This window comes from Sorex fumeus, unplaced genomic scaffold (genome assembly GCF_029834395.1).
Source record: "Sorex fumeus unplaced genomic scaffold, SorFum_2.1 ptg000008l, whole genome shotgun sequence".
Lineage (NCBI taxonomy): Eukaryota > Metazoa > Chordata > Mammalia > Eulipotyphla > Soricidae > Sorex > Sorex fumeus.
Genome location: NW_026606065.1, coordinates 34,165,524 through 34,191,027, shown reverse-complemented (window position 1 = coordinate 34,191,027; position 25,504 = coordinate 34,165,524). Strand labels below are relative to the sequence as shown.

Sequence of the window (25,504 nt, the reverse complement as noted above, 5' to 3'; positions counted from 1 at the left end):
AGCAGCTTTCTTTATTTGACGTTTCACATTTCTATAATTTTTTCCTCTTTGGGGGCAATGCTCTGTGTTGCTCAGGGGCTACTCCCAGTGGCATCATGGTGCCAGGGTTCAAACCCAGGGCTCCCCCACGTGAGGCATCTGCTCCACTCCAAGACAGGAAAAAGGACATTATGAGTATGCCACGGAATGTACATAGATGAATGAGATCATCCCAATGGCATATGTGGGTGGGACCTAGGAAGCAGCTTCACATAGGACAATGGTACTCAACCCAGAGGACAACTGCCAATGACTGTAGGGTGGTGGGTGTGTGGGCGGGGGCGGGGGGGCTTTCTCAATATTGATGGCAGAGGAGTCCTGGGATGCTATGAAACCTAAAATGCACAGAACAAACCACCATCCCCCATCCACAACTTAGCTAGTCACCAGATACCAATTTGGGAGAATAGGCCAAAGAAACCTACCAGGAAAAGAGAAAGTGGGGTGAATGACTGAAGTCCAAGGAAGGACTCAAATGTCCTGTGAACTGGTCTGTAATGCTTCCAGGGGAAAGGAAGACATCAGGCTCTTAGCTGCCACATTTGGGAAGTCATTGATGACTATGGAGAAAACTGACTCTGCAACCAGGGGCAACCTCTCCACTCCTGAGCTTTGATCTGTGAGGCCAAGAAAGAACCTCATATGCGCCATTACAGGCTGCACTTCAGCAAAACAAGCATAGGTCCAGGGTTTCTGTCCCCCCCCCCCCACCAAACCCCCCAGAAGAATTCCCTGAAACTGTCCTTGACTGAAGCTGGAAACCACCTAGATGCCCCTAACCAGTCCTGTGATAGGTAGGATATCTCTGGGCACAGCAGGTGGGCATGACCAATTAGCTTACAGATTGTGATTGCTTGGTCACAATTCTTGGGAAAATCCAACAACTGTAACCAACAACTGTGCCAACTTTGCTTATGAGACCATAGGCAATATAATGTTCCCTGGAACTAGTGTCGAGGTCCTGGTCAAGACTCCACTGCAAATGAGTCAGAAAGAGAGAGACAGACATAAAAGGACTGCACTCATTTGTGGAATATAAAATAACATAATATGAGACTGACACCCAATGAAAGTAGACACAAGGGCCTGGAATATTGCCCCATAGTTGGAAGTCTGTCTCAAGAGCTGGGGGAGAAGGCAGCTGAAATAAAGAAGGGATCATTAAGTCAATGATGATTGGAGGAATTGTTCGGGATGGGCAATGTATGCTGAAAGTAGATAAAGGACCAAAAGTGATAACCTCTCAGTATCTGTATTACAAACTATAATGCCCAAAACTTGAGAGTATGGGGAAAATTGTCTGCCATGGAGGGTCGGAAAGGGGGGGTATAGTGGGGACATTGGTGGTGGAGAATGTGCACTGGTGGAGGGATGGGTATTTTATCATTGTATGGTTGAAACAACTGGGCTGGAGCGATAGCACAGCGGGTAGGGCGTCTGCCTTGCATGCGGCCAACATGGCCGACCCGAGTTCGATTCCTCCTCCCCTCTCGGAGAGCCCGGCAAGCTACCGAGAGTATTGGATATGCCAGACACAGTAACAACAAAGTCTCCAATGGAGACGTTACTGGGCCCGCTCGAGCAAATCGATGATCAATGGGAGGGCCTTTACCTTTACCTTTATGGCTGAAACAAATAAGAGATAGAATCCGGAGTTCCGATCTCCATCAACGCTCAAGAATCAGGGACGCTGTCTCATTTGCCAAGGCATCAAAAATCAGATGGGCTGGACACGTAATGAGGTTTAAAGATGACCGCTGGACTAGAGCCATTACTGACTGGATTCCACGGGACGTCAAAAGATCGCGTGGACGCCCACCTACAAGATGGGCGTCTTTGTCAAGACCCTGAATGATCAGTTTGAGGCTCTGCATATTCCTAGAATGAGCAGATGCCATTGGGCTATGCTAGCACGCAACAGGGATGAATGGAGACGTTACTGGCACCCGCTTGAGTAAACTAATGAGTAACGGGGTATCAAGTGATCAAGTGATGATTGAAACTCAAACATGAAAGTTTGTAACTGTATCTCAATAATTCAGTAATAAAAAACTAAAAATATTTAAAAAAAAAAAGACTCCGCTGCGTTGGATAAGGCTTGGAGCTTAGCTTGAGTTAGCAATAAAGGCTCCTTTGCTCTTGCATTCTCACTTGTGGAACTAGTCTCTCTACAAACGGGAAACCCCAAACCCAGGTATAACATATCCAGTGAATGCGAACACAACTCAGAAAGCTTTGTTTATTCATCACTATTTACAGTAGCCAAGAGAGGGGAACAACCTAAGCGCCCACTGAGAGATGATTGGACAGACAGGAATGTAGGTACACAGAGGAATGGAGTCGACTAGACACAGGTGGAGTCCTGCTTGGTGTGGTTTCATGGGCAGACTTCAAGGAGCTGTGCTAAGTGAAGTAAGTCAGACGGAGAAAGACAAATACTGACGAATGTCATTCGGATGTGATAACAAAACAAATGAACCAACAGTCCCTCCCACAACCCCCAAATCCTTAGGTTCAGACAACAGGATGGTGGTTACCAATGTGACAAGGGGCTGGGGAGGTGGGAAGTGAAATAGATAAAGGGGGTCAATTACTCGGTGGTGAATGGGAAGTCGACTTTTGGTGCGGTTCCTAGCACGGTCTACGTGGGTGTCAGAATCTAATGCTGCACAAAAGCAAAGGAAGGGACCAAAATAGAGAAAACACCTGGACCTCGAAGGCAGCATGGAGGGAATCAGAGGAACGGAGGTAGGAGGAAATGTATGTTTCAAAAGGTATGAACTGTACTCCTAAAAGAACAGGCTTATAAACCAATGCTGCGTCAATTAAACCAAATACGGAATATGGAATGTACATATCTGAATCCTATGTTCTGTTACAGAAACTATTATCCCACTTCAACAAAAATAAAGTCTATCGATTCAACAACAGAAAGAATGCATTAAAGGGCAAGGAGGATTAGTTTATGATTGGAAGCCGGCATCAAGTGCTGGGGGAGAGGGCAACTGGGATAGAGAAGGGGTCATTTTGACTAAGACCATTGGAAATGATCCCTCTGGATAGAAACTGTGTTCAGAAACTAGGTAAAAGAACAAACACGATAACCTCTCAGTATCTGAGTTGTAGATCACAGTGCCCAGAAGGGAGGAGGGAGATGGGGGGAAGTGCTTGCCATAGAGCCATAGAGCCAGGCTAGGCGAGGGAGGGGGGTGGCAGGAGGGAAACTAGGGACATTGGTGGTGGGAAATGGACACTGGTGGAGGGGTGGGTGTTGGATCATGTATGACTGAAACATGATCATGATCAGTTTTGTAACTGTGTACCTCAGTGACTCAATTGAAAAAAATATATATAAACCCCAAACAAAAATCAACAAAGGAAAAGAATGTATTGATTGATAGAGGGAGATCAGAGGAAAGAACAACTGTTGTTCAGGGCATACTTGCTTCCTCTCACTTTCCAGTGAATGAAAAGAAAAGCCAACACAGAGTTTCAATTATGCCTCAGACCCTGCCTGAGCAGAGCAGTATTCTGCCCGTTGGGAATCCTGGGGCCATAGACCATAACTGCAACTAATGGGGGTTGCACTGATGCTAAGGGTTGTCTAAGAGCTAAAGATAGTTTACATGGGCGTGTGTCTCAAGCTTTGACAAGACCCCCAGAATCCCCATCTGAAGATGTGAGAAAACATAAGACCGTATATTTCACATGTAGAAGCTGACAAGTTTGAACAAAGTACTCACCTACAATACCATCATCTCAATGAAGGGACTAAATGGGACAAGGTCAATGGGACAAGGGAGATAACATACAGGAGGGAGAGTATTTGCCTTGTAAAAGCCTGACCCGGGTTCAAACTTTGGCACTGAGCACGGAGCCAGGAGTAAGATCTGAGCACAGCTCTGGCTCCTGTCCTATCTAATATAAATCTATCTTTACTTCTCCAAGTTTCCTTAAATCCCCTTGCTTGAAAGTGTTAAACAATTGTTTAATGGTACTGCAACTTAACCCACACCAGGTTTTCAATAATTAGCATTTCAAAATTTAGTATTTTTTTAAAAAATGTGTAAAATAGCTCAGTAATTTAGATTATTTACATAAGAAAATAATACTGAGTTAAAGCAAGTACATTCAAAAAAAAGAATAGATCCTTTCCGGAAAAAACAATAAGTAAATGAAGTACGTTCTTTTTTAAAGAAATGAACACTTAATATGAGATCTTTCCACTTAACTTTTAAACATTTAAACACATTTTTAAGTGGCTTGTCTAGCTGGGACAGATCCTGACTCAACATGACTCCAATGTTTCAGAGCTGGGCTATTCAAAGAGCTCATCATGGGATATGTCTTTATTTGCATTTCCATGATAATAAAAGCTGTGGAGCGTTTTTACTTTATTTTTGCTTTGTGGGTCACACCCAGTGATGCTCAGGGGTTCCTCCTGGCTCTGCACTCAGGAATCACTCCTGGCGGTGCTTGGGGACCATATGGGATGCTGGGAATCGAACCCGGGTTGGACGCATGCAAGGCAAATGCTCTACACACTGTGCTATCACTCCAGCCCTGTGGAGCATTATTTTTTAAATACGTTCTTTAAACATAAAGTTCTTTTCTTTTTCTTTCATTGCATGTTTGGGGGCCACACCAGCACTGGGGATCAAACCTGGGTTGACCATATGCACGGCCACTGCCCTACCCGCTGTACTCTCTCTAACCCCAGTTGTATGTTCTTCCCACCTGTCAAGGTCGCCTGAGATCAGACAAACAATAAAGGTAAATAAGAAATGTAATAAAGTCGAAGACATAAAAATACCAGTGCAGAAGAGGCAGAAGTACATTTTTGTTGTTTCACACCCAGTGATGCTCAGGAGTCACACCTGGCTCGTGAATCACTCCTGGTGGTGCTTGGGGGACCATATGGGATGCCAGGGCTCGAACTCAGCTCAGCTGCGTGCAAGACAAACACCCTCCCCACTGTCCTATCACTCTGGCCCCCACGGCAGAAGTGCTTTTATTGGTTCCTCCATCCTCAGCGCTCCAGCTCCACCCGAGACCACTGCTCTCAAGGGTCCTGTTTCTGCTGGAACATCAACCTCCCCCATCTCGGTTCTCTTACACCTGCTCTAAGAAGTATTTCCCTCCCAACCTGGCCAGCCCCATGGTGCATAGGTTAGCCATGCTCACCCCAGCTCTCAATCTTCAGCCCTCACAGCCTCTGCCTCGCTATGAGCCCAGTGACTGGCTGCAGCCTCCCTTGGGCTCCAGTGGGCCTTGCAGTGCTGTTGGGCCCTTCCTCCCACTGCATGGGTCTGACGTCCTCTGTGCCCTCTCACCCCTCCCCAAGGCCCACCTTCAGCCCTCCCACACTGCAGCCACCAGCACTTCCTCCCCTCTGCCCATCCCTACACTCAGCTGCCCTGAATCGGCCTTGAAGTCCTACAGCAGAGCACCAGCCTTCACTCCAGCCCCCTCCTAGGTTGACAGGACCTGGCCACGTCATCTCAAAGTCAAGAATGAGCGATAGTAAAGTGGGTAGAGCATTTACCTGGCACGCTCCGACCCGGGTTCAATCCCTGCCATTTCATAGGGTGCCCTCAGCACCACCAGGGGTGATTCCTGAATGCAGAGTCGGGAGTAAACCCCTGAGCACCGTCGGGTGTGGCCCCCAAACCAACAACAACAAAAAAGAATGAAAAAAAATACAGAACCAAGCATTTGCAATTTCTTTTCTACAGGCAAGTAATAACATAGCTTTTAAAAGTCTCATTCTGCAGTAAATACATTTAATGATATTCTTTATAAATAAAGTCATCAAAGCAGTAAATACATGATAAAATTTTTGACATGAGATTACAGAGTGCAGAGATTGATTCTGACAATATAAAAATGACCTCTTTCTTCCTTCTAAAATAACATTTAAGTTAATCAATTTTACAAAATGATTAAATGTTTAAAAAGTGCTAGATAATGTCTCCATTGTGTTCCATTTTGAAAGCAATTGAAAGTACAATGGTTGGACTCTGAGAAAGGATTAAGGCATAAGTCTCACGGGATGCTGCCCGCACAGACTTTCTCGGCAGTGGGCCTTTGAGACGCTCATGAGTTCAAGGCCAGCAGGGCATCATCTGCCCTCGGTCACCCTCTCCTGATGCCCTCAGCCCTGGCCCACCCCTCTGGAGCCATTTCCCATGCCCACTAGCTCCTTGTCTTCAGGAGAAAAGGTTTCTGGCATCTTTTTAGTACATAAATCCTATGGCACATGCCCTGGGTTTGCAAGTCCAGGCATGTTGCACTTAAATATTACACGCACACACATAAATATCCCGATGCTAATGCCAAATGAACCAAGTCACCTGGTCACTTGATTTCATATCATATGGTCACATAATTTCATATGGTCACTTGGTCTCATATCACTTGTCGAGGTAGGATGCTTAACTTCGCTCTAAGAAAACTAGACAAATGGTGCTTATACTGGGAAGGCTTCTAATGCTTTCTCTGCATTCTTCCAGTTGTGAAAATTCTCTCTGTACCATTCAACTGATGGAAAAAAGCAAAAGACAACCATTAGAAAAAAGAAAGAAACAAAACGGCACATTCAGAGTTCCTGCTAAATAAGAAAAGTCTTCCATCAGCTAAGCCTTTAACAATGGAAACTATTTTATCACGTGAAAACTGTTAACATAAGTTTTTTTTTTTCAAACGTCAAAGGTCCGTTAATACTGAACTTGCTGGCTTAAGTGTTTAAAATGTCCTAATCTGAAGAAATTCAGAAGAAATCTAAGAAGAAAGGGAATTAAATCCTTTGCACTGGTCATGGGAGAAGCTTGTGATTTTGCTCCTGTAAATGTAGCAAAAGAGCAAATACCAGTTATAGTAAGGGGGTAGCAGTGTCCTTCTGCTACTGTGTGACATGCGATGCACAGGGGTTACTCCTGGCTCTGCACTCAGGAATTATCCCTGGCGGTGCTCAGGGGACCATATGGGATATGCTGGGAATCGAACCTGAGTCGGCTGCGTGCAAGGCAAACGCCCTACCCACTGTGCTATCGCTCCAGCCCTGAATTTACTTTTTACAATTAAACAAGTATTTTATACTTCAAGTCACGCTCTGAAGCAAGACTTTCTACATGATCGTATCTTTTCTGTGAGGACATTTCTAAACTGAACTTAAAATACATATACATGAATTTTCACACTTATACTCATGGTTACTTCTACATATACTAAATGATTCCAATTTTTTTTAATACAAAAAGACTGAAAACACTCAAAGTCTACAGATGTTCCGTTTCAACAAACCCGGTCATAAAAAGAACCACTGTTTTACATATCACTAAGAAAAAAAGTGATAATTACTATCATAGAGGCCACAAGTGACAAATAGACCTTTCAGAGGAGAAAAAATTTTCAAAAGTAACAGGACACCAGAGAACTGAAGTACTAAGCCTCTGACAAAAGCTATTAAGATAGGAAATCTGATGAAAAAATCCATCTTTAATTCAAAATGCTGAGATAATAGATTTTTACCACCGGGAACACAGTGTGGCCTTTGGGAAGGAAACTGATGGGTCACGATATTCTGCTGGATCTGTAATGTTCTTAACAAAACTTTTTTCTCCGTTCAATCATTTTTTTTTAAATGTAGGAGTACTGCTATTTATTCAGCCACTGATTAAACTGATTGAACTGGACATGAACTCCACTTTCCCATTCAATCTTTCTGAATCTGCCTAAATGTTTACTTCTCTACGTACTTGTTCTCTTTATTCCTTCTCTCCACGGGACTTTCGGTCTCCATCCCAGGCCCTGTATCTTTTCCGACTTCATTGGGTATCGCATGTCGTTGGTAGGCCTTGAAAGACAAAACATTAAAAATGGCACTGTGAGTATGGATTTAGGAGTCAAAACACGACGAGAAAGAACAGGTGTCCAACTTTATGATTCTACGTTTTTTCTTTAAGTTTCTTCCTGGGGGAGCCCAGAGATAGGGCAGCGGGTAAGGCACTTGTCTGGTGCGCTGCTGACCTGGATTCCATCTCTGGCAGTTCATATGGTCCTCTGAGCCCCACGAGGAGAGACCACTGGGCGCATAGCCAGGACGAAGCCCTGAGCACTGGTGGGTGTGGCCCCCAAACACAAACCAACAATAACAGAAAGGGTCTCTTCTGGAGGGGCAGGGGCTAGAGTGTTCTTCGCAGGTGGGAGGGCTGGGTTCTATTCCCAACACCACATGGTCCCCTGAGCACTGCCAGTAGTGACTCCTGAGCACCGTATCATGACCTCGTGATACTGCCACATGTGGCTCTCCAGAAAAATTTTTTTTTTAAAAAAAAAGGAGGGGGGCTGGAGAGATAGCACAGAGGGTGGGGCATTTGCCTTGCACACGGCCGACCCGGGTTTGATTCCCAGAATCCCATATTGTTCCCTGCACCGCCACGAGTAACTCCTGAGTGCAGAACCAGGAGTAAACCCTGTGCATTGCCGGGTGTGACACAAAAAGCAAAAAAAAAAAAAAAAAAAGAGAGACAGAGAGAGGGGCTAGAGACATATAGTACAGCGGGTAAGGCATTTGCCTTGCACATGGCTGACCCGGGTTTGATTCCCAGCATCCCATACGGACCTTTGAGCACCGCCAGGAGTAATCCTGAGTGCAGAGCCAGGAATAACCCCTTGTGCATTGCCAGGTGTAACCCAAAGAGTGGAAAAAAAAGAGAAAATCTTTTTCATAAAAAAGTGAAATTACTTTTACTTTATATTTCTTTATATTATTAAATATACAATGTAAAAAATATATATATATAATGTATAGTAATGTATATTCTAAAATCATCTGTACTCCTGGATTCCGAACCCTCTGTGGCTAATCCTTTCCTTATTTCAGTCTGGGTATCAGTACAGTGCCTTGTACCTGAATATTTGATGAGGAATAGCCCCCAATAGACATAAACCTATTAAACAGGACTCTTTTGTTCCATCATCAGGCACTTTATATACATTATGAATAAACATTAAAAGGATTGGTAACAAAAAAGCCTCATGAAAAGAGTCAAGAGATTTCTTTTCAGGGCTGGAGCAATAGTACAGTGGGTAGGGCGTTTGCCTTGCACGCGGCCAACCTGGGTTCAATTCTCAGCATCCCATATGGTCCCCTGAGCACTGCCAGGGATAATTCCTGAGTGCAGAGCCAGGAGTAACCCCTGTGCATGGCCGGGTGTGACCCAAAAAGCCAAAAAAGAAAAAAAAGAGATTTCTTTTCAATCACATTCCAATTAAGTACTAATTGTACAATTTGTTCTTAAATACAATTAGGAAAAAGATTTTTAGCAACAAACCCAAGAAAACTATATATTTCATAATTTTATAAGCTCCAAAACCGTACAACCTCAATCTCAATCCCGAGTTCTGTCACTCACCTGTCATTAACATAATCAACCCAGCTCTCCATTTCAGACTCTGAACTGGTCTCTTTGATCTGTTAAAATGGAGAAGACTTTAAAGTCAAGCTATAAACTAAACCAGACACTTAACAATGGCACTTAACAGCTCACTCAAAGACAGGGAAAATGAAGTCAGGGAGACACTTTAAGCCACTGGCTCTTTTAGATCAACTTCCTGTGCTTTATAACCTAGAATCTGTCTGAAGTTCAGAATACATTTTTCACAAACTATGGGAGAAAATTAAAATTTGGGCACTTCTGATTATTACTGTGATAATGTGATCTGGAAAAAAGAAATAGATACACACACATACACACACACACACATATATGTGTGTATATATATATATACTTTTGTGATATAAAACACAAGTAAACAATAATAAGACAGTTACATTCACTTGAAGTCCTAGATAGTCTTAGAATCAGCAACTTTAAGGGAAATGATGTCTATTGAAAGTCAGACCTTGAATAAAATCCCCTCATTCGAAGTTGGGGGCCGAAGAGTTAGCTCAATGGGCTGGGCACACAGCTTTGTATGCAGAAGGCCCAGCTTTGCTCCCTGGCACTGCACAGTCCCTGAGCACTGTCAGGAGTTACTCCCTGAAAGCATTAAGAATAGAGACCAGTTGCCAAGGAAACCAACCATGTGACTAGAGGGAGGGAACTCAGGCCATCAGCCCCCACCAAGGGGAGAGGGAGAAGAGCTGGGGGTTGAACCAACCATCAATGGACAATGGCTTAATCCAACAATCATACATCTATGATGAAATGCCCATTAAAAATACCCAAAGGTGGGGTTTCAGGAGCTCAGGGCAGTGCTGGCAGGACTACAGCTCACCACAGCCCTTCCCCTCGCCATTTCTCGCCCAATGGTCCCCTCCTCCCCCAATAGGTGTTCCTGTGCGGACCCTTTATAACAGAGCCATCACTGAGTAAATGAACTGCCTTCCTAAGACTTGGAGCCAGCCTTAGTGGAGGAAAGCCTGGGCGAGAAACATGTCTTGCTATGGGGCCTAACAGTGACATCCCCCGGAGGAGAATGTTGGAGCCCATTTAAGTGGCATAACACCCAGCTAGAGTCTGAGAATTGCTGGGGACAGAAGGCTGTGCATGCAGCAGAGAGCCCTGTAACAGGAGGTTGACAGGCAAACTTTCCCAGTGCCCCATCCTCCCTCAGAACTGAATCCTGAGGTTTCTAACTGATGTTTACTCATATGCAGTGACACATAACTACTTCGATCTCACTGTTTCTTAGTTTCAGGACAAACTATTTTTTTGTGGGATAGGACCACACTCTGGGGTACTGGGGGTGGGGGACCCTGGGATGAAGCCCTTCAAGCTAGCTCCCCAGAACAAATGGGGCTTTTTTTGGTGTGCTTCTGACATTGAAGTAGGCGTTATAATGGGTCTATACTTCAGTGTACTTTTATTTTCTGAAAACTTGTCAGTCTACAACTTCAAGTTAATGACACATCAGCATCCATGTGGCCTATGAAACTATGAATTTAATGTTTCACTGTTCATGTCAAGTTGGGCGAATTGCACATTGTTGATCTGGGGACGATTCGGAAAATCACCACCCTTGTATAATACTTACCAGGTGTATTAATTCTTTGGCAAGTTGGATAACTGACATTTCAAAATTGGTTCCAATGTTATAAATTTCACCTGGTTTCCCCTTTTTAAGGACAGTGAGAAATGCTTCTACAACATCAGCAGCATAGAGGAAATTCCTTGTTTGAAGCCCAGATCCATGAATGCAGCTATAAAAAAGAAAAAAAGGACAAAAGGGAGGGCCAAAGGGTAGAATGGCAAGCGCCTTCAAACCGGAGCATGCTAATGATGGCGGTTTTCAAGGAGGCCTCAGAAAGCTTTGACTGAAAACACAAATTCTCAGGACTCTCCCAAGATCTTAAATGATCTCCAAATTCCCCAAAGGTTTTCAGTAAGAAAGATGAAAGCACATAAGTAGTTCCTAAAACATATTTATCCAAGTTTATACCTTAAACTCACTATAAGGAATATTCACAGTTCTGTGAATTAAGTAAATCCTTAAAAAAGTCAAATTAATAGGTAATAAATTATTCTACTGATCTAACTCAAAGTTCTAATATAGATAATTAAATATCTGAAATTCACGATCACACGATCACAATCATCCTGCTGTTCATCGATTGTCTCGAGCAGGCACCAGTATCGTCTCCTTCTGAGATTTTAAAAGAGCCATTTCAATGCTCTTTCAGGATTAGGAGGATGAGACCCATCATTGTTACTGGTATTTGGCATACTGAGTACAACACGGGAAGTTTGCCAGACTCTGCCGTGCGGAATATGTGAAATTAGCTTATTAAACTGTAAAAATGAATTGCAGCTATTTAAAACACTTTATATTGATAAAGGAATTTTACTCTACAGCCACCAATTCTAGGTTACTACGATTTTCAAGAAAGATTATAAGCAAATACAATCAACATACCAGGAAAACATATGAGGGCAAAGGTAAAAAAAAAAAACATACCATTTCCTGTTGTGTTGCAGTAAAGATATAAACTTCGGAATGACCTAAAAGAATATGCAAATATCATTTTAGTCTGGACATCTACTCACTAATATGGATCTGGATGTGTCATAAAAATTAGGATTAAAATATCCGAAAGTCAAAAAACATACACATATAGGTACATTCTAATTCTTTATCAGGGGTTCAAGGAAAAAAATCTCTGATCGTTTTGAGAAGTAAAAGAACTCGAAGACCACTTCCTCAAGGGGAAAAAGACCAGTCCCCTGCCAGAGAAAGAGCGAAACGAAACAACATGGCAAAGAAGAGTCTGTGCAAATGGTTGGTTCTCAGCCTAACTTGCACTTTAGAGTTGACTTTGTTGGTTTTCACAAGGATAGGAATCGTATCTTAACACTTTAAACAAAGCACCTGCTCAATAAACTAAAGAAAGTAATCCTTTCCTGAGGCTAGACTAATAGCACAGCGGGCAGGGCATTTGTTTTGCATGAGGCCGACCTGAGTTCGATTCCCAGCATCCCATATGATCCCCCGAGCACTGCCAGGAGAAATTCCTGATTGCAGAGCCAGGAGTAAGTAACCCCTGTGCATCGTCGGGTGTGACCCAAAAAGCAAAAAAATAATAATAATAATAATAATTATTATTTCTTTACAGGCCCTTGGATCCAAAAGACTGTTCACAGTAAACTGGATATGTGTGTGTGTATGTATATATGTACATGTTTTTTTAATTAATAAATTTATAATAAACCTACTAACAATATTTCAAAACTTAAGCCAAGAAGCTAATTTTGTGAGCATATCACGTGGCCCCTTCCCATGGGGCAAACAGACTTCAGCTCGGCTGGAAAGTGAGAAGTCCAAGACAGAATCAACAGCCACTGCAAGTGGCATGGGTGACACTTTCAGCCTTTCAGCAACACTGTTAACTCGCTATTTTCCTACTTTCTGGAAAACATTCAGGCTTCGCAACTGTCTGAAGGAGCTGGGGGAACAGTTTTGCCAGCAGCAACTCATGGACAGGCTTCCTGCATAGCCAGCAGTACCGCCGGCAAACCAGGCATCTGAACTGAAGGGGGGTGGGGGCGAGGGGAACCCACACTAGGCTCTGTGCCCTGGGCAGGGCATCTCCGGGAGGTTCATCTGTTGGATCCTACCGGGAGGTTCATCTGTTGGATCCTACCTACCAAGGTAGGTCTCTCTGTCTCTCTGTCTCTCGGTCTCTCTGTCTCTCTCTCTGTCTCTGTCTCTCTCTCTGTCTCTCTCTCTCTCTCTCTCTCTCTCCACCAAAAAAATTGTTATTGACAAATTGCTTTGAAGACAGACTGTTTTTAAGAAGCAAAATGTTCGTGGTCATTAAAGCACAGGATGAATTCAGACAAAGCAAAATGTACCTTCTCTGGATACTGATGAGGTCCATACACATTACTGCTCCTTGTAATGACAGCTGGAAACTTAAAGGACATTCACCATGAGTACACTGGAAAGGTGCAGTGACAACAACTGTTTCTGGGGGTGAGCTGTCACTGTCACTGTCACCGTCCTCCCGTTGTTCACCGATAGCACTTTTTAAAATATAGGCACTCTGGTGGGTAACCTCACATGCCCGCAGGAGAGAAGCGAAGGGGTTTTGCTTTTTTTTTTTTAAAGATTCCTGAAAAGACAGAGGGTCGGCTCTGGACAAAGAAGGGGTTTGGGGAAGGAAAAGGAGGACCCCCCTGCCCTGCTGGGACAGTGACTGGGGACAGAAGGAGGGAAGTGTGGGAAGCTGGAAACACCTGGTTCTTCAGGTATGCCAGATTTGGTTTGATTCGGATGTGACCCTTCGGGTTGGCTCACTGTTGTCCCAACCCTCTTGAGGAAAGGAGAAGGATCACTGCTTCTGGGTCACAGAGGGCAAGGGAATTTGTCTATTCGGGGGACCATACCCCGAGGGCTCAGGAGTCACTCCCGGCAGTGCTTGAGGAGCCATAGCTGGAGCTGGGGGTGGACCTGGGGTCGGCTGCTTGCAAGGCCAACAATCCGCACACTTCATCTCACTCCTGTCTCTCAGGGCCCAAGAGAACTGTTTCTCCATGGGGATGGTGGTGGGGTGGGGGCTTCCCAAGAGGTCCTCAGGGGACCTGGGGTCCTGTAATACTTGGCCAAGTGGACGAGTGGTTCAGCTCGAGAATGAGAGCTGGGACCCACCAGGCCCAGGGTTTGGGGTCTGTCGGGGTATCTGAAGGCCTCCAGGGTCACAGCTGGTGGTGCTGAGTCATGAATCCGGCCAACCCCAGCAGAGCAGGTGCCCCTGGTCGCGGGGCTCTGTCCCCAGACCGAGGCAAGAGTGCTCCATGCTATTCCTGCCTTTGCCTTTGGTCCTAACTGGGAGAGCGCTGATAGGAAACGCGAGCTGGTGATGCTGCTGGGAAGGGCTCCTGCGCAAAGCGCCGGGGAAGTTGCACAGAGCACGGAGTGGCACTGACTCCCCCAAGGGGCTACTTCCACTGGGGGAGTTGGGCAAAGTGTTGAGTGCCACTTGAAGGGGCATGTCTGAAGGGGAGGCGGGACACACACACACACACACACACACACACACACACACACACACACACACACGAATCACCACCTCCTTCCTGGAAAGCAGGGTTTCCAACAGTACTATCACCCGCACAGGGACATCACCCATTACCCCTATGGGAAAGAATTCCATACAATTCCTCCTCCTCCTCCTCCAAATGCCCAACAGAACCAGAAAGAGCCGTCTCTACTGTGTCCACATGATGGAAAAATTCGAGGCCAGGGCTGCCAGGTACAATCCATGCCTCACCTGAGCAGAGCCCCGGAGTCCACCCTGAACCTGGCCGGGTGTGGCTCCACCAAAACAAAACAAGAAACTCCTCTCCTTTTTTAAACTCCTGACCAGGTGATTCCTCTCCATCTGTGTCTCCAACTGGAAAAACGAAAGGCTGCTAATGCGCCAGAGTCCCAGGCCAGTGCCCCCATGCGCCCTTACCTTGTAGCGCTCCCAGTAGGACTGTACGAATCCTTCAGCGGCTGCCTTCGACGATGCGTAAGGGTTCGTGGGTTGCTTGGGTGAAGACTCATCAAACTCCTAATTTTGAAAAAAAAAGGGCATATTAAAAATAAGAGAGCACTATGGTCACTTTCTAAGCAGAAAAACTAGGAAGCATAACAAACTTGGGAGTGTTTCTCACAACGCTAAAAATCCCTCACTATGTGGGGGGGGGCGGGGCGGGGTTGCTAGAACAATAGCACAGCAGGTAGGGCGTTTGCCTTGCATGCGGCCAAACCAGATTCAATTCCCAGCAATCCCATATGGTCCCCTGAGCACTGCCAAGAGTAATTCCTGAGTGCAGAGCCAGGAGTAACCCCTGAGCATCGCCGGGTGTGACAAAAAAAAGCAAAAGAAACAAAACAACAAAAACCCTCATTACGGAGCCTCAGTCCTGCCGCCCGGCATGTTCTGAACCTTTTACCCTAGAACCAGTTCTTTTTCTGAAATTTATTTTAACTCGTAATTTTTTTTTTTTTTTCCCACTGAATCACCATGATCTGCAGTGAGCTCCAGAGACTCACACTGGAGGGCAGTGGAGAGAGTTCAGAGGTCCTGGGCTGGAGAGAGCACACAGCAGGGAGGGTGCTGGCACTGGATTCCACCTCCAGCATCCTATGTGGTCCTCTGAGCACCACCAGGAGTGATCCCGGAGCACAGAGCCAGGAGTACGCCCTGAGCACTACAGGGTGCTCATCTGAGCTGCTGGCACAGCGGCGAGTCAAACCGTGAGGTGACTGTGCACAGACCCGCCCTTGTTCTGGCCTCCCCGTCTGCTGCTCCGCGCACACTTCCAACCCAGGTCCTTTGTTTTTTGGTTTGGGGACGGCCCAAGGTTTGATCCCCAGCACCGTGTGGTGGTGTCCGGGCTCCGATGCAGAGATAATAAACATGCAAGAAGGAGGAAGTTTCCTGGATAAAAACTGCAGAGACAAAAAAAAAAATAGGGCTGGAGCGATAGCACAGCGGGTAGGGCGTTTGCCTTGCATGCAGCCAACATGGCCAACCCAGGTTCGATTCCCAGCACCCCATATGGTCCCCTGAGCACCACCAGGAGCAATTCCTGAGTGCATGAGCCAGGAGTAATCCCTGGGCATCGCCGGGTGTGACCCAAAAGGCAAAAACAAAAAAAAACTGCAGAGACAAAAACAGCAGCTTCTCAGAGGGGAGAGTAGGAGGAGAAGTGGCTGAGGGTCCAGCTTTTCCCTCGTGTTCTTATGGATGTGTGACGATCTACAGCACTAACAACACTAATGCTAGGTGTTCGGTATTCCAGAACCCTTGCCACCCTCACAGTCCCCATGGGGCCCACTGGGTACCACCTGGTACTGGGGAGCAAACCTCAAGCTCACGCTAGGCTGAGCCGCAGCTTTTTCAGCCCTCTGAGCCTCTCTCCTGCCCCTCTCACCCGAAGACTGTTGGAACTATTGCAGGAGCTCAGCGAACATCCTTGTGTCATTTCCTGAGACTTTTTCAAGAGAAAACTCGGGCTGACTGTGAAAGGACGCAATATCCTCTACTATACCTTGCTTCCCTTCAATCACAGTTCCCTGCGATGTCCTTTACTACACCCTGCTTCCCTCCAATCACAGTTCCCTGGGAATTATCAATGACATTAATCCAAGACTTTATATTTTCCACCTTCTTTTTTGTTCTTGGTCACAATAAGTAACAAAACAGAATGATGGACTGAACTACTATGATTCTATTAGAATGAAATATGAGTCATCTCCTGCACCAAAGAAAAAAAAGTACAATAATGATGCATTAAAAAAAGAGAGAGAGAGAGAGAGAGAGAGAGAGATTCCAGTGTGCCCAGTAAGAGTGGGTTCTGTCTGAGATTTTGGGTGCATTTTCCTATGTGGGAGAGGAAACGGCAAGTGCTAAAAGGTGGGCTCTGGGGCTGGAGCAATAGTGCAGTAGGGAGGGTGTTTACCATGCACACAGCCATCATCCCATAGAGTTCCCGTCATCCCACAGAGTTCCCGGAGCATAGCCAGGAATCACCCAGAGTACCACTGGGTGTGGCCCCCCAAACAAAAACAAAATCAACATATAAAAGGTGAGGTAACCCTTGACCCAAGGGGATGGTGGGCATCAGGTACACAGGCCCACACACCGACATCAGCGGCTCTTTTGCAAAATCTTGGCAGTCAATCCATGTGAATTCGTCCTGAGCCTCCCTCGGCAAGAACAGAAGTGCCCAGAGCCAGAGTCTTTGGAAGACCCCCGGCTCTGGGTACATGAGTGGAGGATGAGGAAGCCCAGGAAGCTTCCATGCTGACCTGATCCAGGCTGCCACCGTAGACTTCATCTGTGCTGACGTAAATAAACTTCTCCACGTTGGCTTCGTGTGCGGCACTGACCAAAACGTGAGTGCCGTGCACGTTCACGTAGGTAAACTCATAGGCGCGGACAAACGAGAGATCTAAGGAAAAAGGAGTGACGGTTAGCAGGGCTCCCTCCAGACAGAGAACATTGGTAGTGGAAAATGGGCACTGGTGGAGGGATGGGTACTCAACCATTTTATGACTGAAACATAAGCACGAAAAGTCTGTAAGTCTGTAACTGTACCTCACAGTGATTCACTAATAAAAAAACAACAACTGTAACCTAAGATAACACTTACCTACATGTGTTTGTGCAGCAAAATGCAGCACTATATCTATCTTCTCTGTTTTAAAAAGCTGTTTCACAAAGTGAGAATCACATATGTCACCCTGTAGAAAATGGCAGATATTAAAACAAAATAAAAACTAGGTTTCACTGCACACTCTCATTCTTAATGACCATTTTACATATGAACAAAAAACAAGCCAAAATAATACCCCCACCCAGGTTTCAAGAGAACATTATGAAAAGTCAACCAAGTGGTCAAGTACAGATGATGTGTTTCACATTCATTTAAAAAAAATCTTTCTATTTTTTTTGCAATTGTCTGGGCTGGAGCGATAGCACAGCAATAAGGCATTTGCCTTGCACGCAGTCAGGCTGACTGAGCCAGGTTCGATTCCTCCGCCCCTCTCGGAGAGCCCGGCAAGCTACCGAGAGTACCTCGCCCGCACGGCAAAGCCTGGCAAGCTACCCGTGATTTATTCAATATGCCAAAAACAGTAACAAGAAGTCTCAAAATGGAGACTTACTGGGCCCGCTCGAGCAAAATCAAAGAACAACAGGAGGGCAGTGTTTGTTTTTGTTTGTTTGCAACTGTCTAAAATTTTAGGTCCAGGGAGATAGCGCAACAGGCAGAGTGTCTACTGTGTATGCAAGAGCCTTGAGTGTGACCCATGACCTGCATGGACCCCAACCATCACAAGTCATGGGCCCTCCCCCTGCAAAGAAACAAAATATTTCATGAGTGCTGAATCGTATGAAGTACTGGATTAATATTTTCTATAACATTCTTCCCAACCTAAGGTCACTATACTAACAAAAAATATTTACGTAGATGTTTAAAAGACTGGATAACCATTGCTCAAATATATCTTTAATAAGAGCAATAACTGGAATCACATCTGAAAATCCTATTTTGTCATAAGCACCAAAAAGACTCAGGTGAACTTCCGATGGGACACATATATTTAATTATTAAAAATACTGATTTTCAACAGTTCTTCAGTAACTAAAGAAATCACATTCAGGGGCTGGAGTGATAGTCTAGTGGGGAGGGCACTTGCCCTGCACGTGGCCGACCCAGCTTCGAATTCTGATGCTCTACTGACTGAGCTATCCAGGCTCTCACCCAGCTTCGATTCTGGTATCCCCTATGGACCCCCAAGGCCTGCCTAGAGTAAGTCTCAAGTACTTCTGGGTGTGCCCCACCCCACCCTCCAAAAAAAATCACTTGTGTAAGGAAAATAATCATTAAACTATCTCCTAATATCTCCTTTAAAATTCAAAAAAATATGAGATTACTTAAAAAAAAAAAGTAAGCAGAAGAGAGTTTCCTTTGCCATTAAAACTTCCCGGCATAAATTAATGACCTGGATCTCTGGTTCATACTCTGGTTTTCGGGTTTTTTGGTTTTGTTTTTTGGGCTGCACCTGGTGGGGCTTAGGACTTACTCCTGGCTCCGCACTCAGGGATCACTCCTGGTAGGCCCTTGGGACCCTAGGGGGTGCCAGGGATTGAACCTGGGTCGGCTGTGTGCAGGCTGTGTGCTCTACCCACTGCACTATTGCCCTGGCCCTCGCCTGGTTTGTACTCTGGAGTCTCCCAAGGGCAGCTACCAGAGTCAGTCCACCTGGCATCACAGGAAAGACCTCCCAAGACCATAACAGTGGCTCTTAGGATGCTGGCTGGCCCTTCTGAGTAAGACCTAACTTGACAGCCACCTCTACATTACAGCAAGGCCCTAGTCAAGAGACTAGTGAGACCTGTAGCACTGTAGCACTGTCCTCCCGTTGTTCATAGATTTGCTCAAGCAGGCCCAGTAACATCTCCATTGTGAGATTGTTATTACTGTGTTTGGCATATTGAATATGTCATGGGTAGCTTGCCAGGCTTTGCTGTGTGGGCAAGATACTCTCGGTAGCTTGCCAGGCGCTCCGAGAGGGGTGGAGGAATCGAACCTGGCTCGGCTGGCCAGCTGTGTGCAAGGCAAATGTCCTACCGCTGTACTATCGCTCCAGCCCAGTGAGACCTAAACTTAAAAAAAAAAAAATCACAGCCAAACCATGCCACCAGACCCCATGCCAGGCTGTTTCCTTCGGGGCACCCCGGAGTGTGTATTTGGCGGGGGGTGAGATCCCTCTCCACCCCAAGGACCCAACCCCAGCAGCTGAAAACCTCCAGAACTCAACCACCACCCTGCTCAAGGCTACTTTCCACATGCTTGGGCCGAGCCTCACCCATGAGTGAATCTGTAGAAAATCCAGGTATGCAGGACTTGTGACTGAAAACTCTGGGTTCAATAGAACCGGGAATGGGGACTTTAAAGTATCTCAATAGGCATTCTGATTACACACGAGAACACTTAAAGAGTTTACTTCTTATATCTTAAGAAGTTTCTGATATTTTGGGGGCCAGAGCGATAGAACAGCCATTAAACTTAATGGCCCCTGAGTAAAATACAACAATCTTCACGCACTGTCCTCTAAGGAAACTTCAACTTCAGCAGTTTATCATAACATACAAAATAAATTATTTTGGGTCTGCTTTGGGGCAGGGGTTTGGGTTTGGGAAGGAAACCCCTGAAATATGGTGATGGGAAGGTGTAATGGTGGTAGAATTGGTGTTCGAATATTGAATGTAATCAAATATTGTGAACCACTTTATAAAAATAAAATTTAAAAAAAAAAATCACAAAACTTCAGTCACGTATAGATTTGCTGCCAAGGCACCAAAAACCACAGGTTTGGAAGAAGTATTTTTACAGCACACTGTGCTTGTGGTGACAGGCCTTTAATTCACAGGCTTTCAAAGCTCATATGATCCAAGTTTGTAAAGTGGCAGCCACATGTCTAAAGGACAAAAGAGATATGGTCTGACAGTTACAGATGACAAGGAAACCTTCCTACCTGTATAAATTTGTAGTTTCGTTGGGTAGAAATGGTCTCGAGATTCTTCAAGCTTGCACAGTAGTCCAACTTTCAATAAGAAATTGTTGAGGAGTAGGGAGTGGGAGAAACACATTTCCACAAGTTCATTAGACACATACTGTTTTTCCTGTGCATTATCAATTGATTTGAAGGTATCTCGATAGGCATTCTGACTGCACACGAGAACATTTAAAGAGTTTGCTTCTTATATCTTAAGAAGTTTCTGATATTTTTGGAGCCAGAGCGATAGTACAGTGGATAGGGTCTTTGCCTTGCACGTAGCCAACCCGAGTTCAATCCCCAGTGTCCCATATGGTCTCCCAATCACCGCCAGGAGTAACTCCTGAGTGCAGAGCCAGGAGTAACCCCTGAGCACTGGGTGTGACCCAAAAAGAAAAAAAAATAAGTTTCTGAAATTTTCAAAGTAAAATCAAAACAAAATAAAAACCCCAAAAAAAGTCATTTTACCTATCAAAATATGAAAACACATAAAATCCTCTTTATTAATTTTTGGGTTTTTTTTTTACATACATCACAAGGTGCCTAGGGCTCATTCCTAATGGTGCTCACAAAACCCTCTGTTTTAATAATATCTTTTCAGATATTCTGCCACCCACATTTGCCTAGAGCTCCAGTGGCTAGAAAAGGTTCCCATTTGTCACTGGCAGGAATTGGTGATCAGCCCTGGGCAACCATCTTCTTGACGTATGCGGTCAGTTTTCTGAGTTACTGCTGCTACATGATGGTAAGACAAGCAAGACTTTCTAAGACATTTTGCCCATATATTTTCATATATTTTCACGTATATTTTATAAAATTAACATCATTTTTATCTGTACTTATTATTAATTTTGGTTTGGGAGCACATCTGGAGGCCACCCCTAGCTCAATGCTAACTTCTTGGCTGTGATCAGAGGACCATTATGCAGTGCTCGGATTAAAGCCAAGTCTTGTGCTTGCAAACCATACACTCCAGCATGCTGAGTTATCTCTCCAGCTCTGCACTAATGTTTAAAGAAAAAAAAAAGAACTGGCTGATCCAATCCTGGCTTCCAAACTCTCTTTGAGAACTTCTAAATAATTCTCAAAGCTAATTTACCTGTAATTTATTTAAAAAACATTTTCAGCACCAGAGTGATAGTATAGCAAGGAGGGTGTTTGCCTTGCACATGGCAAACCCAGGTTCAATCCCTGGCACCCCACATGGTCTCCAAGCCCTCCAGAAGTGATCCCTGAGTGCAGAACCAGAAGTAAGCCCTAAACACAGCCAGAGTTAATATTCATTTTCATATTATATATTATATGATACATCATACTATATATTATATATATATATATATATATATAAAATACCTCAAATAAGGCCTGGAGCAATAGCACAGCAGGTAGGGCGTTTGCCTTGCACACAGCCAACATGACTGACCCGAGTTTGATTCCTCCACCCCTCTCGGAGAGCCCGGCAAGCTACCGAGAGTATCTCGCCCGCACGGCAAAGCCTGGCAAGCTACCCGTGACGTATTCGATATGCCAAACACAGTAACAACAAAGCCTCACAATGGAGACATTACTGGGCCCATTCAAGAAAATCGATGAACAACGAACGGGAGGACAGTGACAGTGACAGTGACCTCAAATAAAAAAAATGTTTTCTAGCAATTAGAAGTTACAGAATCAAATAATAATACCAAATCAAGTATCTAAACTCCAAAAAGGTGGGGAGTTGCCCAGGGGTCACTCCAGCAGGAGTGCCAGAGGCAGGAGCAAGAATTAGACCAGAGCTGGCCACAAGCAAGGTTAGCACCCAAGAGCTTTCTCCAGCCTTGAACTCGAAAACTTTCATTAACATGATTACACTGTCTATAACTGAAACCCAAGCACAAAAATTTGTAGGTCTACAACTATACGTCATGGTGTCTCACTAATAAAAAAAGAATTGGAGATACATCCATTTGTTGTGTGTATTTATAAAAAAAAAACATAATTACACTATCTATTGAACTTAATAAAGACAACTATTTTTTTCTTTTTGGTAAAAATACTGCACTTAAACACTTTATTTTAGAGGTTAGAGATTTGACTCAATCTTAGAATTTATGCTCACATGCGTAATATAATCCACAAATTTGCTTTATGGGCTACTATAATAAAGTTTCAATGACTTTCTGTGAGATTATATATAACACAACCCCAAGGTTATATCAACTCTTAAGCTGTTAAAATGACTTTGAAAGTCCTACAATTGCAATGTGACAAAATTACACTTTTTTTTTAAATGTACCTAAGTTCCAAAACTCACCTTGTCTAGATTTATGATCATATAATTGGGATAATTTTCCACTAAAGAGACAATCACATGTGATGCACTGTAGGGAGAAAAAAAAAAAGTATATCTGGTTAGGTCACTTAAACTTTTTCTCTAAATATTTCCCTCAGCTGTCAGGTATTCAGCTAATAATCTAAGTTACTGTTACATTCTTGGAAGTCACAGAAATAATCTAAATATGCTGAACAGTTTCCCACAGTTTTCATTTACCTTCTAAGAAGTATGATTTACAAATGCTTGCATTAGAGCAGATTGTCTGCTAATCCTGGGTATAAGAAAAAAAAAAAAACAGAGCATCAAATGCTGCCAAAGGCCACATTCCACTAAGACTGCTGTAAAGGAGGATCTGCATAAGAAGGGGTGGTGGGTCGAAGTAATGCAGACTTGGGGACTATAGGGGGAAAAACGTGAATATTGTTAATCTGAGTAGTCTGTTGTCTATGTGAACGGTAACTCTACCACAATCCCCAACTCCTGGCACAAGAACTGAGGGTCGACACCAACACTGCCAGGAGAGCCCTCATAACCAAAGCAGCTAAATCCTGGGCTGGGGAGTTCATGTTTTAGAGGTGTCTGAAACAAGCCAAAACCCATTTCAGTGGGATGATCCAGCAGATGTTAGAAACAAAACGGTGGAGACCCAGGAACCAGGGCAGCGCCTGGCTGCATTAATTCAGTTTGCCCACAGCACCCAAAAGGAGAGAGAGAACAAAAGGGAATGCCCTGCCAAGGGGGGGCGAGGCGATACTGGGATCCGTGGTGGTGGAAAATGGTCACTGGTGGAGAGATGGGTACTTGATCATTGTACAACTGAAGCCCAAGCACAAAAACTTGTAAGTCTACAACTGTACCTCATGGTGTTTCACTAATAAAAATTTAAAAAAAAAAAGAATTCAGTATGGTGGAGCAATAGTACAGTGGGTAGGGTGTTTGCCTTGCACACAGTTCCCCGGGTTCAATTCCCAGCATCCCATATGATGCCCCAAGCACTGCCAAGAGTAATTCCTGAGTGCAGAGCCAGGGGGAACTCCTGTGCATCGCTGATGTCACCCAAAAAGCACTTCCCCCTCAAAAAAAAAATTCAGTTTGCAACGGACAGGCTTCTCATACATAGCACTACACCCTTCCTGGACCAGCATCACCGCCTTATAATATCCACGTTCCTCTTCTCACTTCATGACCCGGTGGGATTAAGGGGTGACTTAATGTGCCGATGGACAAAAGGTGGGGGAAAAACTCCCAATGACAACAGATTTTCATATTCCTCCTTCCACTAGACCCTGGAAGAACTTCCAGTTAGTAACTCCGACACTGGTCCCAATTACTGGACCGCCTCAGCCAGGCGTCCTTCTGGGAACTGAGTGAGCAAGAGTCTCTACCCTCAACCCAGTTGACCTATTAGGTGAGGGAAAGCCAGTCACAAGCCAGGAAAAGCACAAACACAACTTCAGGTGTGACATGGGAGTGGTGAATCAGGAGTCAAGTGACTTGAGCCACGCTAGCTCCCTGTAAAGGAACAGGAAGCTTGAGCCCAGGGATCAGGGCGGGAGGTTTGAGAGATGAAGCGTGGCAGGCCCAGGAAAGTAAGAGGGTGGGATGGCAGGGCAACCTGCGACCTGAGTAGGGCTGGTAAGGACGTGGATGCTAAGTCCAACCGGAAATCAGCTGCATGCAGATTCACTTAAAAAAGCATCAGACTCTCGGGGACCCAGAGTCCCATCAGGACGCTCGCTGCAGGGGCAGTCTGGGAAACGGAGGCAAGAGGCGATCACACGCTTTGGGCACCCACATGCAAGTCAGCCGCTAATCTGGGGTGGGGGTGGGGGGATAAGACTAGGAGTGGGGGAGGGGCGTGAGCAGTTTACAGCAAGGAGCACGCCCCCGGGAAGAGAGCCAGGTGCCTCTGAGCCAGGTAGGGGGCGGAGGGCGACCCGGGAGGTAGGAGGCGAGCAGGTAGGGGGAGGCCCTTCGTACATTCACAACCTCCCCCGATCTGCCCACCCTCACCCCCGAAACAGGTCCCCGGTAGCCAAGGGCGGTGGGGGGAAGCAAAGGAAAGAGCTAGGGTTTCTGGGGGGGGGGGGGGGGGGGGGGGACGCAGTTACCTACATGAAACCAGCACCCCCGGTGACCAGGACCCGTTTGGCAAAGCAGTTAGAAGGATGCGGGGTCTCTGCCTGGTCCGCAGCCGACATCTCCCAGCTCTGCAGTACCCGGTGTCGTAAAGCGCCGAGGCGGTAACTCGGAGGCAACTCCCACAGCGACTTTTTTGCTACGCCCCCGACACGTTAAAGGGACTGTCGGGGGCAGCTTCCGGCACTGGGCTTCCCTGGCCCCGCCCACCAGCTGAGTGGGCGGGGACTCCGGGAGCAAGACCACGCCTACTACGCGCGCGCAGGCGCAGTTCTTCTCCGCGCTTGCCGGGCGGACCTGGAAATTTGGAGGCGGCTAGAAAAGTTGGGTAGGAACTCTCAGGTCTTCCCTGTCTGGCTTAGGCTTTCCTTAGATATACGGCTGAGTTAGGAATTATTTCCGTTGTTGGTCTACAGCGACTTCTACAGAAGTATTCGCGGTGCAGCTGAG

The 25,504-nt window shown here is 45.4% G+C and overlaps 1 protein-coding gene across 1 annotated transcript; it reads right to left on the bottom strand.

The window, feature by feature from the left end:
- Nucleotides 1-5,899: 5,899 nt before the first annotated feature.
- On the bottom strand, nt 5,900-25,245 carry TGDS (TDP-glucose 4,6-dehydratase). The gene is made up of 12 exons (XM_056109788.1): nt 25,031-25,245; nt 22,895-22,961; nt 20,578-20,646; nt 17,688-17,778; nt 17,344-17,486; nt 14,999-15,097; nt 13,395-13,454; nt 12,001-12,044; nt 11,080-11,245; nt 9,456-9,514; nt 7,797-7,894; nt 5,900-6,579 (listed from the first exon to the last, which is right to left on the bottom strand). The coding sequence occupies exons 1-12, from the start codon at nt 25,114-25,116 to the stop codon at nt 6,509-6,511; spliced, it is 1,053 nt and encodes a 350-aa protein (XP_055965763.1). The 5' UTR covers nt 25,117-25,245; the 3' UTR covers nt 5,900-6,508.
- Nucleotides 25,246-25,504: the final 259 nt, after the last annotated feature.